This window comes from Chelmon rostratus, chromosome 5 (genome assembly GCF_017976325.1).
Source record: "Chelmon rostratus isolate fCheRos1 chromosome 5, fCheRos1.pri, whole genome shotgun sequence".
Lineage (NCBI taxonomy): Eukaryota > Metazoa > Chordata > Actinopteri > Chaetodontiformes > Chaetodontidae > Chelmon > Chelmon rostratus.
Genome location: NC_055662.1, coordinates 16,772,743 through 16,790,952, shown reverse-complemented (window position 1 = coordinate 16,790,952; position 18,210 = coordinate 16,772,743). Strand labels below are relative to the sequence as shown.

At 43.0% G+C, this 18,210-nt stretch overlaps 1 protein-coding gene across 2 annotated transcripts in view; it reads right to left on the bottom strand.

The window, feature by feature from the left end:
• The window catches only part of fbxl17 (F-box and leucine-rich repeat protein 17), a 219,260-nt gene that overhangs the window by 11,666 nt on the left and 189,384 nt on the right, over positions 1 to 18,210 (bottom strand). For both annotated transcript variants that reach the window (XM_041938093.1, XM_041938092.1), the window contains exon 10: positions 10,273 to 10,415. In XM_041938093.1, the coding sequence (XP_041794027.1) occupies positions 10,273 to 10,415 (143 nt within the window). The remainder of the gene's footprint in view (positions 1 to 10,272; positions 10,416 to 18,210) is intronic.

Sequence of the window (18,210 nt, the reverse complement as noted above, 5' to 3'; positions counted from 1 at the left end):
TCGATAGAACGCTTTTCCTCGGCAAAACAGCAAAATATATTCCAAGCCTTTTACATCCATTGGCAACTGTCTTTCTGACCAATTAAATGTATTAAGTATTAAATGTGTACATTCAGTGAGGGGTGCTATAACCATCATTCCAAAAAAGCAGGGATGCTGTGCAAAACATCAATAAAAGAAAAAGTGAGAATTTGCTAATCCTTATTGACATGTACTTAATTGAAAACAGTACAAAGACAATGCGGGGCTTTGCACAAGTGTTCACCCCTTCCAACTTCAGGCTCTTTACCATTTGATAACACAACATGCGCAATGCCTCGGAGGTGCAAAATACGTTTTGCTGTGACACAAACAATAATTAAGACAAAAAAAGCAGACATTTGTTTGACACACAAGTATTTACCCCCCTGAGTCAATACTCGGGGCACGTCTCTACCAGCTTTGCACATCTAGAGACTATGAATTTTCAGATCAGATTGGAAGGTGTATTGTCTGTGAACAGCAATTTTTAGCTCTTGCCACAGAATCTCAATGGCACTGAGGTCTGGGCTTTGACCGGGCCATTCTAAGACAGTAACAGCCTTTGCCTTAAACCATTCGAGTGTAGCTCTGGCTGCACGCTCCAGGTCACTGTCCCGCTGCAAGGTGAACCTCTGCCCTCTCAAGTCTAGACTGGAACAGGTTTTCTTAAAAGAGCTGCCCTGTGTTTGCCTCCATCCATCTTATCCTCAATCCTGACCAGTTTCCCACTACCTGCTGATGAAAAGCATCCCCACAGCATGATGCTGCCACCACCGTGTTCCACTGGTGTGTTCAGGGTGATGTGGAGTGCAGCATAGCTTTTTGCAGCAGAGCCACAAAGCCTCATCATGTGACCCGAGTACCTTCTTCCACATGTTTAATGTGTCTTGGCTGTGTCATGGCTTGTGGCAAACTCCAAACAGGATTTCTTATGACTTTCTTTCAGCGACAGCTCTCTTCTCGCCACTCTTCCATAAAGGCCAGATAAGTGAAGTGCACGACTAATAGTTGTCCTGTGGAAACATTCTTCCGCCTGAGCTGTGGATCTTCGCAGCTCTTGCAGGGTTGCCATTGGCCTCTTGGTTGCTGCTGTGATGAACACTCTCTGTGCTCAGTCGGTCAGTTTCGGTGGGCGGCCCTCTCTTGGTAGATCTGCAGTTGTACCACATTCTTTCCATTTTCTAATGGATTTAATGGTGCTCTGTGAGACATTCAAAGCCTGGGATAATTTAATTTTTTAACTTATCCCTGCTTTGTACTCCTTCACAACTTTATCTCTGACCTGTTTGATGAGTTCTTCATGATGCTGTTTGTTTGGTAATAACTCTAACTCACAGTTCAGGTGTATTTATATTGAGATTAAACTGCACAAAGTTCTGTGGTTCTACTGTGTGACTTGTGAACTTAGTTAGGGGTTTCACAGCAAAGGGGGCTTAATACATATGCCTTCAACACTTTTCAGATTCAAAATTATGGATTGTTGGTCCATTACATACAACCCCAATAAAAACCATTTCAATTTGTGGTTGCAACATGAAAAGATGTGGAAAAGTACTTATGCAAGGCACTGCATGTCTAATGCTTTACATTATCAACTTCATTGACTTTTGTAAATATCTGCTTATTTTGAATTTGATCCAGCAACATGTTTCAAATAAGTTGGCACAGGAGCAACAAAAGACTGGGAAAGTTGTGAAACGCTCCAAAAACACCTGTTTGAAACATTCCACAGGTAAACAGGTTCATTGGTAACAGGTGATAGTATCATGATTGGGTATGAAAGGAGCATCCTGGAAAGGCTCAGTTGTTAACTAGCGAAGATGGAGTGAGGTTCATCACTTTGTGAACACATGATTGTATAAAGGATGTTACTACACAGGCTAAGGTAGACTTTGTAAATGACTGCAAATGACTGCATTCTGTTTTTATTTACCTTTTCCACAGCATCACAACTGGAATAGAGGTTGTATTAAAATTGTACAGACATAGCATTCTGTGAAGGGAGCTACATGTATTAGCATTAAACAGCTAATTCATCACCAACACAGTCAGACACTGTGCCTGCAGGCAAAAAGGGGCTGTGACCACCTGCTGTCTCTCTCAGTGTTTGGGAGAAGGAAAAAACATATCGAGCCAAACATTAGTTATTGCCCAAAAACATATCAGGATTGGCAAGTCTGAGTATCCAGACCACACTGAGTCTTGCCTACTGTCTGCCCATGACTCCATGAGATTATGTTGACCTCTGTTGTGATGAGTAAACAGCACTGGATGAGGGAGGAGAAAAAGGGGGAAGGCTGAAAGACAAGACAGGGGGCAACTTGAATGAACTAATTGAATGAACAAAAGATGTGTGCAGCATCCAAAATTCAAACAACCTTGGCTGTCCTTGCTTAGAGGAGGGTAAGGGAGGGAGAAACAGAGAGACAAAACGAGGGAAGAGGGGTAAAAATAAAGCGAGGACAAGGGGGAGAGAAGGCGAGCAAAATGCACGAGTGTGTGTGTGTGGGTCGGTGAGCGTATGTGATCCAGGTGAGGTCAGGTTTACCTGTGTGTGTGTGTCTGGCAGATTTTTGTTGAAGGGCAATTCTGAGATTCCCTTCAGATACTCAGTGAACTCTGTCTCACTTTATTTCACCCCCTCTCCTTCACTGTCCCTTGCTCCTGCCCTTTAGAAACAAGATGAAGGGATGATCAGGAGGCGGCTTCAGTTAAGACCGCCAATCAATACAGCTCTTCTGTGTGGGATGAGACTCCAAGATTACACTGAAAATCACAAATAGCAAATGACTCTTTCAAACTACTTTCTCGACTTTGAACATTCAAGTCTGACCAAAGCCTGGAAAATAGGAACCAGAGAACCTGTCTGTCTCACACTTGATGCTGTGCATGCAGTGTCTTTCCTCCTAATTCCCCTTCGCTTTAGCAGCCTTTAAACTAAGGATCCCTGCCATTCACAATAACAACACTCATCAAAGAAAGTTTTGCTGAACTCCCAAACTCTCATTTCCTAAACGAGACTTAAAATGCCTCTTAACTCTTCACTATACTTCATCTTTGTTTTCCTCACTCCAAACCTCCAGGCCCTGAACAATTAGGCCCTTGTTTATGTCTGCAAATTGCTGTGCCGTGCCTATCTGTGGATAGTCCCCGGCAGCTGGATGCACCAGTGGAACAGCCATATTGATTGGGATGTCTGTTCTTTTAACAAGGTCTGTCTGGTTGCTCTATCTGGGGGTGCAGCAGCGCTCATACCTGTTCCCCAAACGCTGCTCCACCTCAGCTCAGGTAATGGGAGCACACTTCAAAACTGCTTACACAAAACACTTTTTTTTTAGATATTTTTATTATTATTATTTTCTCTCGGATTCTGTCATTCGTTAAATCATTGTTTCATTCTTTTTTTTTTCCTCAAGCCCCCCCCTCTTTTTTAACGTTCTGCTCTCCTCCCTCATCTCTTCCATTACTATGATAACTCCTGCTCTCTCCAACAGCTGTCCCTGAAGGGGCCGGTAGCAGTCAGTGTCATTATTTTCCTAGTCCAGCTTCGTGCTGACTGTGTGAGTTTGCTCCCCTCTCTGTTCCACAACCTGGACTGCCCATTTGTTTTCACTCTAATGAAGTAGTGGAAAAGACAGAGGGGGGGAAAAAGATGGCAGATGAGAAGAGAGGAGAAGGGGAAGGTGAAAAAGATGTGGGAAAGGAGAGGAGGACAGAGACGAGGAGAGGGAATGGACAAGAGGATGGGAGGGAAAAAAAAAAGAGGTAGATTTGAGCAAGCTGTGAAAACGCTTGTGAAGAAAACATTCCACTGAGGCTGAATAAGATTAAAATCCCCAAAGCGATACATCAACACAGAACGAAGGCGCTAAATGTTCACAGAGTGGCCAGAGGGGCCCATTATAGAAAACAGCAACTTAACACATATAGGAGACATATGAAAACAGTGTCAAGATAAGGCGTTACACTGTTCAGTGTGTTTCTGCACAAATCAATAAAGCCTGCCGCTGGATCCCTGACCCCGTGATTGCACACTCGTCTTAATTTTGCAGTTAGCCAAAAAAAAGCTATAAATGTTACAGCATTAGCATTTGTTGAATCTGTGTGAGTTTGGCATGTTTATGTGCCTCCCACTTCAAACAGCAGAGCCGTTACAACATCGCTATGATTTGAAAATTACCTCTGACGCTAATGCACTGAGTTTCACCACTCCAAAGCATAGCCTGGATTAATACATAATGTTCCATTGTGTTTGTGGAAGTGTAGAAAGATGAATTCCTCCCACAGAGAGGACCTAACATTTAACAGTAGACTCACTGGGGAGCCGGGCTTCTCTGAGACACACGCTCTGACATATGCGAGCAAAAAGGATCCGTTTTTCAGAAGATTAAGGCACTTTTTCCTTGAGTCTTTCAGCTGAATACTTCAAAAGACTGGCACAGAGTCATAGCTGAAAGAGGACAAAATGAATTGATTTGATTATTTTTGGGTGAGTCTGGATCAATCGCATTCTTTCTCCTCGTCGGAACGGGGGTCGTCTGGCCCTGAGGGCAGAGGGGTGTAATCATTTGAGGCAGGCGGAGCACGCCATTTGCCAGGGCCTGGAGGGGTTCTGATTTCAATGCTCCATTATGAGCCGTGTTAACAGCAAATAACATAAATTCCTCTCGGAGAACACACGCAGTCGCGCACAGACACGTTGCATTCGAGCACGTACGAGCACACTGAGATACAAAGAAAATCCTTCAGACAGATGTGTCGGGAAGTAGAGACAGATGAAAAAAGTCAAACACACATTCTGCACTCTTACAAATGTAGATCGCCCAGCTACTGAAAAATAATAATAATAGTCGAAATAAGAAAATATTCTGACAATCAAATAGACTCCACACAGATCAGTGCTTGTGCTGGGACTGTGTTTGGTTACGGTTAAAAAAATTCTTCATATCAGTGCAAATGGCAGTGGACACAAACTTCAGGCCGCCCGGCAGTGAAATGTATACAGTACGGAAGCACGTTTGTATAAACTGTGACGGGAGAAATCGATCCTTCACACGGCTCCACATGAGGAGAGCCAGATGGATCCTGTTAACAGTTCTTAAATGAATTCTACACTTTCTAAGTCCTGTGACATTCAGGGAAGCTGTTACATTAAAATTCCCAGCGTTTTGACAATTCAAAACAAATTCACGCAGGCCCGAGCCGCGCTGCCGAGGCGGAGGGCTGCCCGGGCTGTCCGCGCTGTGCGTCAGGGTTATCACAAGACTGTATTTGTCTAACACTGACAGGACCCGCTCCGAAACCGAACTCCACATCAGTTAGTGTGGGAGGAAACTGTAGGGGGAAAAAGTAAAAAAGTGAGGGAGCGAGAGAAGGAAAAATAGAGAGACAATGAAAGGTGATTTATTCTAAAAGCTGCAGAAGTTACCTGAACATCTGTAAGACATACAGGCTATTCCAAATGGTGATTAGGCTTTGAACAGTAAAGAGGACATCTGTTTGTTGCTGTGATTTTGTCACTTCAAATCCTAGCCTTGTTTTTTTTTTTTTTTTCTCCCTCTGTGTTGCAGCTATTTGAACTAAACTCCTGCAACATACACATCCTGAATGGAAACCAAGCAAAGTCCTTGTAAGGGAAATATTAACTTTGGAGTATTTGCAATATGTCCAAAACACTGTCAACACAGCTCTCATGGGAAATGACCACTTGCCAACGCAGACCACAGTGTGTAAGTATATATAACAATTTATTTTCACAATGCAAACATTCATGGTTGGTAGGCAAAGCAAAATCATTTCAGGCTGGGGCCACTGTCAATGACCCCTTAGCTACAGTATGCAGGCTTGCAGGGGAGTTGGTTGATGGGTAAATATTGAGATGGTTCCTCAAGTGTGTAGATCCTGGAGTTGAGCTAAATAAATGGAGGTTGTTACAGGTCAAGCTAAGACCAATTAAAATGCATCAAGCTCAATCATATGAAAATACCATCCAAATCTAATCGAGAACACGTTCTACAACAGCAGTTTTGCCTCGAATCACCTCCTTGATATGTTTTATTACAGAAAATAACCTTTAGTAGAGTTCTTCAGCAAGCTAACAGCAGAGAAGAAATATGTGTTTGAAGAAGAAGCAGTGCTGACCTTATGTGCCGGTCATTCCTGCTGTCAACACTCGGCTGAAGAAAGAAAGAGAGAAGTGGATGCATGGAGAAAGCGCAGCTACGTCCTTATTTTAAACAATGGAGAATTTAATAAAATGAGGCATGAGGAAAAAAAATCAAATGGATTTGTCAACATAAAGAAGAGAAGCTGTGGCTGAGAGAAATCTAGAGTTAAGTAATTTGCACAAGACTTTCATTATGTAGGAACCTTGTGGAATTGAGAGTTATCCCCGAGCCTGTGCGTTTTCCCAGAACTGCATTAAGTGCAGAGATGAGATTAGTTTGCACCGAGATTGAATTGGACATGCCTCCGGATTTTACTGCTGTGATACACAAATAAAGCATGATACAACACTGCTACGGGCTGAAATGTCAAATGCAAACCAGGAAAAAAATCACCGGCAAATTAAATGCAGAGCCCATACCCAAAACTATTTCGCCAAGTACTTTAAAATATTGATTTGATTCATTTACGAGACACAGCATGCAATACAAATTACAACCACTGTGAAAACTATCTCTAAATAGTTACCAAGCAGTGGTCAAAGCACTTACAACTGACCCAAAAATAACTGTGAAGCCATATTTTTTTGACAAAACGTCATGTGTAACTTGATCAGATGTTTTTAAGATGTGTGGCCAAAGGGTTGAAGCACCAGTTCTACAACAGATATCAAACAACAGCCTCTAACGATCCTGTCAGAGTGACCTTAATAAAGATATCAGACTGCTCCGAACTGCAATTTAGTCTCTTAAGGCAATATCTATCGCCTATGGTCCACTGATGAGAATATTGCAATATTTATATTTTTGCAGTATCATGAACTGCATGTCTATCTTGACATTCCTGGAAAAAAAATGCTGTATTCAGTTACTGCTAATGAAAACCGAACATTTCCTACGGCTGCAGCATCCCATAAAAGGCATTTAACTGGGGAAACACAAGCTGACCTTTACTATGAAGGAGTCCCAGGAAACGTGATGTATTTGTCAGCGAGCTTTGCACTTACCGCTTTCATTTATCAAAAATGAGTCTCACGACAACCGTCGTTTTGAGCACGTTTTGACAGCGGATCGGTGGGAAATGTTGCAGCGAGTAATGGAACGAGATGGAGCAGCCACACTGAGCTGCTAGATGAAGAGCTGCAGGCGACAGGCTGCACACCTCCAACTTGTCGGCGAGGTCGCCAGCTCCTCTCGCTGCGCCCTGCTGTCCGCAGATTCACGCCGTGTGCAGCATAGAGTCAGATCTCGGCTGCTAACACAACGGCTGAAAAAGGCCAATTATTGCCTGACTTCTTTATTAATGCAACAGCGGTTTGTTTTGACGGCCCCAGAATCTCGAGAGGAGAGCAGGAGGTTTGAGGGACGGAGGGGAGGAGAAGGTGGAGAGTAGGAGGTGAGGAGAAGGCAGAGCATGGTCACTGCTGCCCATGGGCTGATTTGTAGATAGCCACAATTCCCCTGGCCTATCTCTGCCTCTCACCTTTTTACCTCTTTAAATCGCTCTGTAGCTCTCATTTTCGCTGTGACCTCGGTAATAACAACCTATTTCTGTTTATTCGTTTTGCTCTGAGCGAACTTAGTATTACCCCTATTCCTCTGTCTCCTCCTGAAACCTGACCTTATCCACTGTAAGTCCCTTTCTCGCCTAGCATAATAAAAAAAACCCCAACAACATCAACAACAACAAAGAACGGAGCTGCTGTGGCTGGTCTTTTTTTCCCACACAAGCCTGACCAATCCTCACCAGTACTCCAGGCTCATTTGCAATGCTAACCACAATTTTCGAGCGCAAAAGAGAGAAGACAGAGAAAGCGGGTGAAGGGGCCAAGCATGCAGTGAATTAATTCTGTGATTCAGAGCTGGTAATGTACCTGACCTTGGAAACTGTCAAAATCTTGTCTCTGCTCGATTCACACTCCATTACAACTCTAATAGCACCAATTACAGCTTTATTTAGCTGTGTCATTCCCAAATTCCCCCCTCAGAGCAGAGGGAGAATAATTATTTATGTTTCCATCCTCCAGGCAAAATTATAAGTATGAATATCACATCTGAAGGGAGAGATGGGTAGATAAATAGGAGGAGTGGGATGAGTGAATTTGCTTGTTGTGAGGGCTGGAGCATGAAAGCATAAGGTGGAGAGAAACTGAGAAAAATTGTTACTCCAGTAAAGATCTAGGTCATTTCAGAAGAGATTTTATTAGCATGGCTGTAGATATCGATTGTTGGGCCACTGAGTCGGTGAGGCGGGGGGAACTAAATGAAAATGGAATCTAAGTGATCACCTGCTATGTAATGCAGTTACTCTTTATTACTCCGAGATAAATATGATAGATACACATTCATGTCCGCAATAATGTGAATCGAGCACGCCGCTTCATCACTGAGACCTCACATATGGGGTCACCGTCAGACCCTCATATGTTTAATTTTATTACAGCATAAATAGATAAATATGATACACCGATGTTCTCGTCGCACTTAACGATCTCCTGGTAGGCATTTTTATCAGAGAAATCCATAAGGTCAACCCGGAGGCCGCGACACGCAGATGTCACTGATTTTATAATGAAGAAATAAAAATGATGAGTTCCCAACCTGGTGAAAGGCCTTGACTGTAAGTCAAATTCTCTCCTCCCTCCTTTGCTTCTCTGCCAGCTTCTACTTGCACTTTTTATTGCACAGCAGAGAGCATTTAAATTTGTTCAGCCCAAAACCCAAATGTAAAATTTTGCCTCAACCTGAAAACAAAAGGCTCATTAAATCACACCGTTACACTCACCATATGGAGGCCTACCAGCAGTGGGATTATGGTCTGTGTTGTGCACCAGGCTATGGTGCAAGACACAAGGTTGTACAATATCAATACATGCTAAAGTTTCTAGGTTCAGCCAGCTGTTCACTTTCCTTTCCTTGTCTGCCCTCATCCCACTCATGCCATCCTGAATGATCCCACACTAAGTGGATGCATCCGTGTGGTGAGAGCTCCACTGAACCAATTGGAGAGGTGGGTGGAGTTGTTACCATGGCACTACAACTAAGCGTGCCCCCGTCAGTTTAGCGATTGGACGGGTAAGAGGCTAGACGAGAGTTTACGGGTGACTTTGGAAGGACGGTCCCTCAGACCCAGAGGCATCTCAAAGTAGGTTTGAGAGGGGTCATTATGTCAGTTTACTTCTGTTATCAGCCAACAAGCTGACTCAAACATGCATCACGTTGACACACTGGGCACAGGCGGCAGTGGCTTAGCTCCTCCACACGCTCACCTCTGGATGCTTTTTATTTGGCCATGTGCCCTGAGCTGGGTCTTTTGAGAGTTCATGTGTATGTGTTTGATAATACCATAGCATGACAGAAATTTGTACGATTGAGCTATTGAAATTTTGAACATTCATTTATACAGTGTGTGCGTGTGTGTGTGTATATATATATATATATATATATATATATATATATATATATAGAGGTAAGGATTCTATTACAGTATCTTGGCCAATATGTGTGCATTGTTGCACATCATTGAGCAGGAACAATATTGAATTTAAAGTGTTTTTGCATACTGTATTACAATCTTATTACCCATGATATGTATTATTAATAACACATCATTTTCCTGGTGAAAATACTGTATTATTGCCCTGTCCTACTTATAATGGCAGCAGGTGCGCAATCAGACATGTGCACATTCAGAGACACAATAGGAGGGTTACAACTGTATTAAAAAGAAGGGCTGCAACTAATGATAATAATGATTAGCTTGACAATAATTTTCCCTGATTATTTATTAAATAATGGTGCAAATGCCCATTGCCGTTTCAAAGTAATGACAGAGAACTGTAAAGAATTGTAAAGGGAGAGAAAAGAGAAAAAATGCTCAAATTAGAGAAGCTGAAATGAGCAAACGTTTGGCATTTTTGCTAAAGAATTACTTAATCATGTGATTCTTCTCCCTCAGATTAGTTTTCTGTCATGTCAACAAATCACATTGCAAAAAAAAAAATTGCTAAAAACATCTCTCGAAGCAACTTTGAAGAGCGCGCTGGAAACCACAGACTAGCAGACATTACGGGCCGAGCCTTGTTACCTTGTCGCATCTCATGAGGCCCAGGTAGCGGAGCGACTTGCTGCTCTGAGCGATCTGTGTGGCTCCCTGGTCTGTGATGTCCTTACACCAGCCGGCATCCACAGTCTCTATGGTACTGCTGTACTGGCCTATGGCTATCAGAGCTGTGGACACAGATACATAGAGGGGGGAGGTGGGGAAGGAGAGAGGGAGAGAAACAAGAAAAGGTGTTAGTCTGACAACCTTTCTCATGCAAATGTGGCAGCATCGTCGTCCCAGAGAGACGCACAGAAATACAACATGAAACCAGGGCGAGTCATCTGGCCAGCTGTGACACATAATTCCAATGTTTACACAACACCTTGAAAACACACACACGCACATGCACGCCTTGAAACACATGTGCACGACTCTCGCACACACCCATGCTTGTTCAGACTGCTGCAGGATTCATCCATTAGAGCGCTGGCATGAGTCACAGCACTGAAAGGCAATGACATCGTGCCAGGGTAAAGTGTGACTGTGCCAGTGTATGATTTCATTCTGCTTGTGTGTATGTGTGTTTACTGTTGCCAGGGCAGAAACATAGTGCCAGGGTAAAGAGTGTCTACCAAAACAAATACCTGTCAGAGTCTGGGGGCTGTGTTGCACCTGGGAGTGTGTGCGCACACCTACTTCCACATACACATATCACACATGTGTGGTTCTTTTGATGTCTGTCTGCTTTAATTTATTTATCTAGCAGAGAAGAAATTAAAATGTGTAGCTGACAAACACGATGCGATTAAATCTTCTGCAATCTATCTCAAATAAAGACATACTCTGCTGCATTAACACGCAAACACACACAGACACACACCAATCTGCCCCATCAATCTCTGACCCGTCAATCGTTGGGCAGACGGAGAAGACCTGCGCTCCACCAGTCGATTGATAGCGCTGCTCGGGGATCGATTGGCAGGGCCTGCGCTTTGTTCCTCACTCTCACAACCATCACTAATGAGAGTGGGAAGGCAGGAGGAGGAGCGAGGGACGAGAGAAAGATGAAAGCAGGAGGGTAAAGACAGAGAAAGCCTTTGACAGCACCTTCAAATAGTTACTTAGCCCTGATGTTGTTTTCTCATTTGCAGAAATCCATTTCACTTCAAACTTTTTTTCACAAACAAGCTTGAGACTCAAGCGGATCCACTTCAAGAAGGAGGGAAAAATGAATGTTTACAGACTTTTTCATGTTGAATCTCTTCCCGTCTCCCTTTCTCACATGCCATCACCAGCCCTTCTCAAAATACCTCCACGTATTACAGTATTAAATGACATGCAATCAGCAGATTGCTGACGTTACTGCACGCTGGGTAAGGCTCGCTGATCCGGAGTGTGTGTGTGTACATATATACATGTGTGCTACCACTGTGGAGCAGGAGCTTGTTCCCACAGGACAAGGGAAATGAATAATCTTATGCTTTTTGAATTAACTGCATGTATTTAACCCTCTTTCCTCCTGTCCAGCTGGAGCTATGTAATGTGGACTCTCCTCTACACACACACGCACACACAAACACAGTGTGTAACATATGTAATATATAGCTTTGGGCACTTGAGTGCTCCACATGTGGTTTCTTTTGTACTCCAGCATGCTCTTAGATTCCATGCATAATGGCACATTATGGCTAAACAGGCAGTAACATGACTTTGAAGTTACACAATGTTTCATGCAAAACTTGCATCATGGGGAAGAAGCTCCATCGGGCCAAATGAGCGAACATCATACGGAGTAGCCACGTTGATTTTCAACGTGTGGCCACCTGGCGAGAATATCTAAAAAATGGAGGCGCATGTGGGTTTTTTTTTTTTTTTCTTCTGCATGTGTGCTTGCATGTGTGGCTGGAAAGACATCAGGCAGGTGAATGGCTCCCCAGCCTGCTCCCCTTGTCGTGTCCAATCACATGATCTCAAAATTCGATTACCTGGGCTCAGACCTCTCGTGTGATGTTAAGACACACATATTGCTGCCGTTAAAACCCCCTTGCAGGGCAACGGGGAGTTTTCTGAGGAAAAGGGAGATCAAATAAGAAAGGAGAGCTTCATGGCTAACTGAATCGAACAACAGAACTCCCTCCATTTCCCCTTCACCAACCCCCAGTCCCTGTTTCTCCCCCTTAAAACTTCTTTCAACCTGACAAAGTGAGGGGATGGAAGCAGACAGGTGCCTACCACGGGGAATGTATAAGGAGCGTGAGTGAATACATTGTCCACGCATTTCCTGATTACTGTGCTGCACTCACCTACGCACATAACCTTCCTAATGTGTATTACTGATTTATAGGCTGCAGACTTTACATAAAAAAAACACATGGTAGTTTGAGATAGCTGCAAGGACACAGAGAAGAGCAAACACCCACATCATGTTCAGTTCTCAAGTAAGTAAACCGGGCAGATAACGCCTTTGTCAGAACGAGCCAATATTAGGCTGTTTAGACCTGTTTAGTACACTATCAACAAGTTCATCTGGTCGCCATTACAGACTAATATCCGTGCATGTGCTCTGCTTCTCTCCCTCTTCCTTTGATCCTTTATCAGGAGACTGTAAACTCCAGCTACTGCCAGTGGCAAATGGAAATCGTTGGCTACTTCTGCAAAGGAGAGGGGCTTTCAGCGAAAACCTTTTAACCACAGTCGAACAGTTTTGTTCACCTTGTCAGAAATAGAGTGTGCAATTTGAGCTCAGTGCCTTTGTTTTGCAAAAATACTGAAGCGCACAAGCAAGAATGGGTAGAGGTGTTTTAGTTAGGCTGAGAACACCATCATCATACTACAATTTTGTTTGTGTGCAAATACAATTGCACTGGTACTGCATTTGTCTCATTGTGACACAGTGGAACAGTAGGTGAAAAATGAAACTGGTGCTTCTTTGCATAGTTACACATAAATACTTAAAGATGGACACAATACAACTTAGATAGCCAAATTCAAATAGTTCAATCTAAAGTGATGCAATTGTAAATACATTTAAAAAGAATATAGGCAGTGTCAGGTATCACAGAATTGAGGGGGGGAAATTATTTCATTAGAAAATGTCTGCCAGATGTTTTTCAAACAGATCTCTTCAATTTTCTTAATGACTTTTCACAGAACAGTATAATAAGCACTAATGGTATTTGAGCAGACATACATAATGTGCAAGACAATCTTTCATTTGTTCGAGTACTGTTAGCTTTCCTTTGGTCCCTTGTGAGATGACATTTGCCTCCCTCGATGACTGCTGAGTGTGTGAGAAATTTCCCAAGACCTAAATCTTTGTGTAACAATGGGGCTCTTACAGGACATAACACTACGCTGGCATGTCCACTCAACAAATTAAGGCTACACGTGGCACAACCTAAAGTGAGTAATGCTTTGGCCCAATTTTCTTAAATCTACCCCATTTTAAATAAAATAATAAATAAATATATAAATACATTTTCTCAATTTGTATTTTAGGGTACTTCCTATTAATGCAATTGGTGCTGCCAACTACATAGATTGAAATGTAACCAAAAAAATGTTAAAATGGAGGGTTTTTTGGAAACTTTTGACTGGCAGTGTATAAGGGACCATAGGAGCAGGAAATTGTCTTTCCTGACTGATAATGATTTTCTGTCTGAGAAATAGATGAAGCGATATGCAAGAGAAGTTAAGGTGAAAAAGAGGTGGAAGAGTCAGAGGAGAAAAGAGGGGAAAATCCCATTCTGGCAGCAGGAGCTGTGACTGAGTGGTGACTACACACTCACAGACGGTAATGAGGACACACTCTGCTGCCCTGCCTGAAAATGGCTTTAGGATCTGGCTCTCTCTCTCTCTGAGTGTGTGTGTGTGTGTGTGTGTGTGTGTCTGCAAACTCCCCCTTTAGTGCAAAAAGAAGCAGAGAGAGACAGAGATTGACCTTAAATCCTGGATATCATTCATTTTGAGCGTGGCACATTTCATCTGTCTTTTACCGAGTCTGTCATCCGGGGATAAAACTATGTCATCGTACGAGAAACAGGTGGGGATCGCATTTAAAACCAATTGCTGCAGTTTAGTTAAGCACCTCTTGGGATTTGGGCTGACGTGCCTTCTTGTCAATCAATCACCAAACAGCAAATCAATCAGCAGATCAATATAAAGTGTCATAAGCCATTCAGTGCCTTTTGGAAACAGCGTATCTATATCAAAAGCAGAGGCTGCAGCCGCTCATGGCAGCACGCCTTGCTGCTCTTTCACTAAGAGCTTCCCAAATATTAGAATTATGGTGTAAGACGCTGCTCAGAGATTTCAGTAAGGCGACAAATGTCGAGCAAAGGTGAGCAGCGGTGTAAAACCCTAAATCTTTGGTGTTCCATTAACTTCTACATTATCTCCAGACTGAGATTCATAACCTATTACTTTCCCATATCAGGCACAAGCTGTTATCAAACACCATAAATAGCGGATTTATCCAAACACAGGAGAGGTTCTGGGCTAAAGTAACCGCACTCCTCACAGCGGGGTCACGAGTTGGTCAATCCTGTGATGACCGCAACGTGAGAAGAAACCTTCCTTAATCAGCTTATTCTCCTATCTCTATACCTGACCCCAGAGCTTCAGGGGTTAAGCATCTTTTACAGGCTTATTAGATATTCACTTATTACATTCTCCTAAATGATGGTGTGCCATTACTGCTATCTTATTGCTCTGAAGCCATCCCCATGCCTGTCTGCTGTAACCCTATACACCATATTTTAGCCGCTGATGAAGACAGAACGCTTACGAAAGAAGTGATGGTATATGGTCCAGATTTACTGTGAGGCAGTGTGTGCATGTGTGCAGACTGTGTGTGTATAAATATGGCAGCGGGGACAACAGAAAAAAAAGGCTTATTACGGCTGATGTATTCCAGAGAGAACAACTGTCATGTCTAATGTGAAAGACATTCACTCGGTTCTTTGTGCTGCGTTAAAAAACTTGGCCTCGGCTTTGCCCTCTCCTCTGTGCTGCTGTATGCCCAAAACCAAAAGAAAACCCCTTTTCACTTCTCATCTTTTTAAGCTGTGGTGGTTCCAAGGGATGCAAAAGCAATTTTTAAAGCGGATATCACAATCTGTATTTTTTTTCTCTCACTTTAGCCAACGCTATTACCGATACTCAAATGCATTTTTCCAACAAAAAGGCTACATTTCTGTTGTATTTTGTAACTTTTCTGAAATGAAAAGATGAATAATGCCAATAGTGGTGCAAGACTTGAAGATAAACCACATACTGTAACTAGGGTTGGGCAATATGATTGCTATCCTTTTAATACCCTGTTACAGGCGATGGTGGTCAATGTTGCAAATAAATCAGCAGGACTGTTTTGTGGCTTTGTTTTATAGCATTTTAATGCATATTGCTTTTAGCATTGGTGGTATCAGCAAATGTAGTTTAAGTTGGAGGTGTGCAGCCTGTCGCCTGCAGCTCCTCATCTAGCAGCTCCTTCTTCTTTCATTAGTCGCCGTTGTTTTCTAGACGCAGTTTTGATGAACAACAGCGGTCAGTGCAAAGCTCACTGACAAATACACTTCCTGTGACTCGTTCAGAATAAAAGTCAACCTGTGTTTCTCAAGTTAAATGCTTTTAATGTGAAGCTGCAGCAGTGGGAAATGGTTTGTGTAACTTAATACAGCATTTATTCCATGAATGGTGAGACCAGCTCAGTTGGTTCAGTTCATGACAGTTCAATACTCTCATCAGTGGTCTATAGTCTCAGCATTCAACAATGCATATTGATTGAAGCTATTTATTTAAATAATTTATTTATCTATAAAATGTTTCTCAATTGACTTTCACCCAGAAAAAGTACTTATAATGTAGCAGAGGATTCTTTCCATATCCTCCTCCTAATCATAACCATCAAAATTTATTTTACACGCATGAACCTGCAGGACTTGAATTTTAATAACTGTGTGCTGGGCTCCGTTCTCTGTGAGCTTCTATGCAGACAAGTTCACATGTGCGTGCGTTTGCTTGCGTGTGCTTAACATGACAGTGATTTGTGTACCGGTCGTCAACATGGGCAGAAATGGGAAAAATGCTCTCACAGGAGCGTGTTTGCATGCGTGTGTTCACAGGAGTGTGAGTACTGTGTAAGGCAACCTGGCGACCTCAATAACCACCATGTGGACGTCACTTAACTCCTTTGATGAACGTCTGACCTGGCCAAGAGTTGGACTCACTGTCTGATTGATTAACACAGTGTGCTCATCTTCAAAGTACCCAGTCGAACTGACTGGGGTCACACAGAGTGCCAAAACTAATGCAGTAAACAACATGCCAAATAAAGCACTTGAAACACACACACACGCACACACACTGGAGGAGGGAGACATGAGAGGGACTGTTGCGTTAGCCTGCGGTGAGCTGAGAATTAACAAATTAAAAGCTGTGAGAACTAGAGGGAACTGGAGAAGGCATGCAAGCAATCTCTCGATTTAGAGGGGAAAAAACTCTGAGTTGTGTCCTCCAAGCCAGATGAAAACATACAGATATAAAGAGAAAGAAAGAAGGGAAGGAGCAAATGAGAGCGGCAGAGGTTCGGCGAGGTGACGTTCTTTGCCCTGACATTCTGGGCTAACGCAATCAAAGGCCAGGGGAACTGAAATGAGCCAGGCTCGGCAGCGAGACACAGGAGAGAGGAGGAACAGATTGAGTGCGACACAAGAAGGGGGAGAGCACTTTATGGTGGGACATGCTCAATCTGGGAAATTAATTAGCCAGAGGGGCAGGGCTGTGTGTGCGAGGCGCTGAGGGCATGGGCATTTTCCCAATCAGCCTCTGATCTGATGTAAACCAGCTGACACATACGTACCATTTTGTGGAAGTGTGTGCTTGTATGGTTTTTTTGTGCTTTTTGGGTGTGTGTGTGTGTGTGTGTGTGTGTGTGTGAGAGAGAGAGAGAGAGAGACAGAGGAACAGAGGCAATCAGCAGACCCTGAAATGTTTAAGTGGTGAGGTAGAGACAGTACAAAAAAAGTGACTTTGATGTTTTATGGTCTAGCATCTGAAAATAATACACTTTAAACACACACAGACACGCGCGTGCACACACACACACACACACACACACACACACACACACACACACACACACACACACACACACACACAGACTGTTTTAGTAGTTGATGTGCGATAACCTTGTGGAGGGGATGTGAAGTTTGGAGAGGAAGATTGGAAAGGTGAGTGAGTGACAGCAGGAGAGGGAGAGATAGAGAGGAAGAGTGATGGGCAAGGACAGATAGACAGAGTGAAGGGGTGATAAGGAGAGATGGAGCTATCACAGAGGTGACCTACAACAAGCTTTCCTTCACTGCTGAGAACAAGCACTCGTCACCAAAGCACACACACACAAACACACACACACACACACACACATACGGGTCAACGGGACACTTAACAGGTCAGCAGTATTCATCAGGACTCTGTTAGAGTGGACACACTCTGCTCTAAGATAAGAAAAGTATGATTTGCACAATTAGAAGAGAATTTAGCTAATATTCAAACACAACATTCAGATTATTTTGAGAACTTTAAGTGCTCCAACTATTGTTATCATATGTATGTATGTCATGCCCTATGCGTGTGGAAGGAGGACAGGCAGGTGTGGGGGTTGGGGTCAGTTCAGCATCCATCTAGGGCTGCCACCATTGATTATTTTCATTATTGATCAATCAGTTCTATAAAATGTCAAAAGAGAGAGAAAGCCCAAAGCGACGGTTTCAGATTACTTCTTCTGTCCAAACAACAGTCCACAAGCCAAAAGATTCTTCATTACTTTCATAAATGACAAAGAAAAGCTGCAAACCCTCATATTTAAGAAGCAGGAACCAGGAAATGTTTGACATTTTTGCCTAAAAAACGACTGAAACGATTAATCAATCAGCAAAATAGTGGGCAATTCATTTTCTTTCAATCAATAATCGACTAATT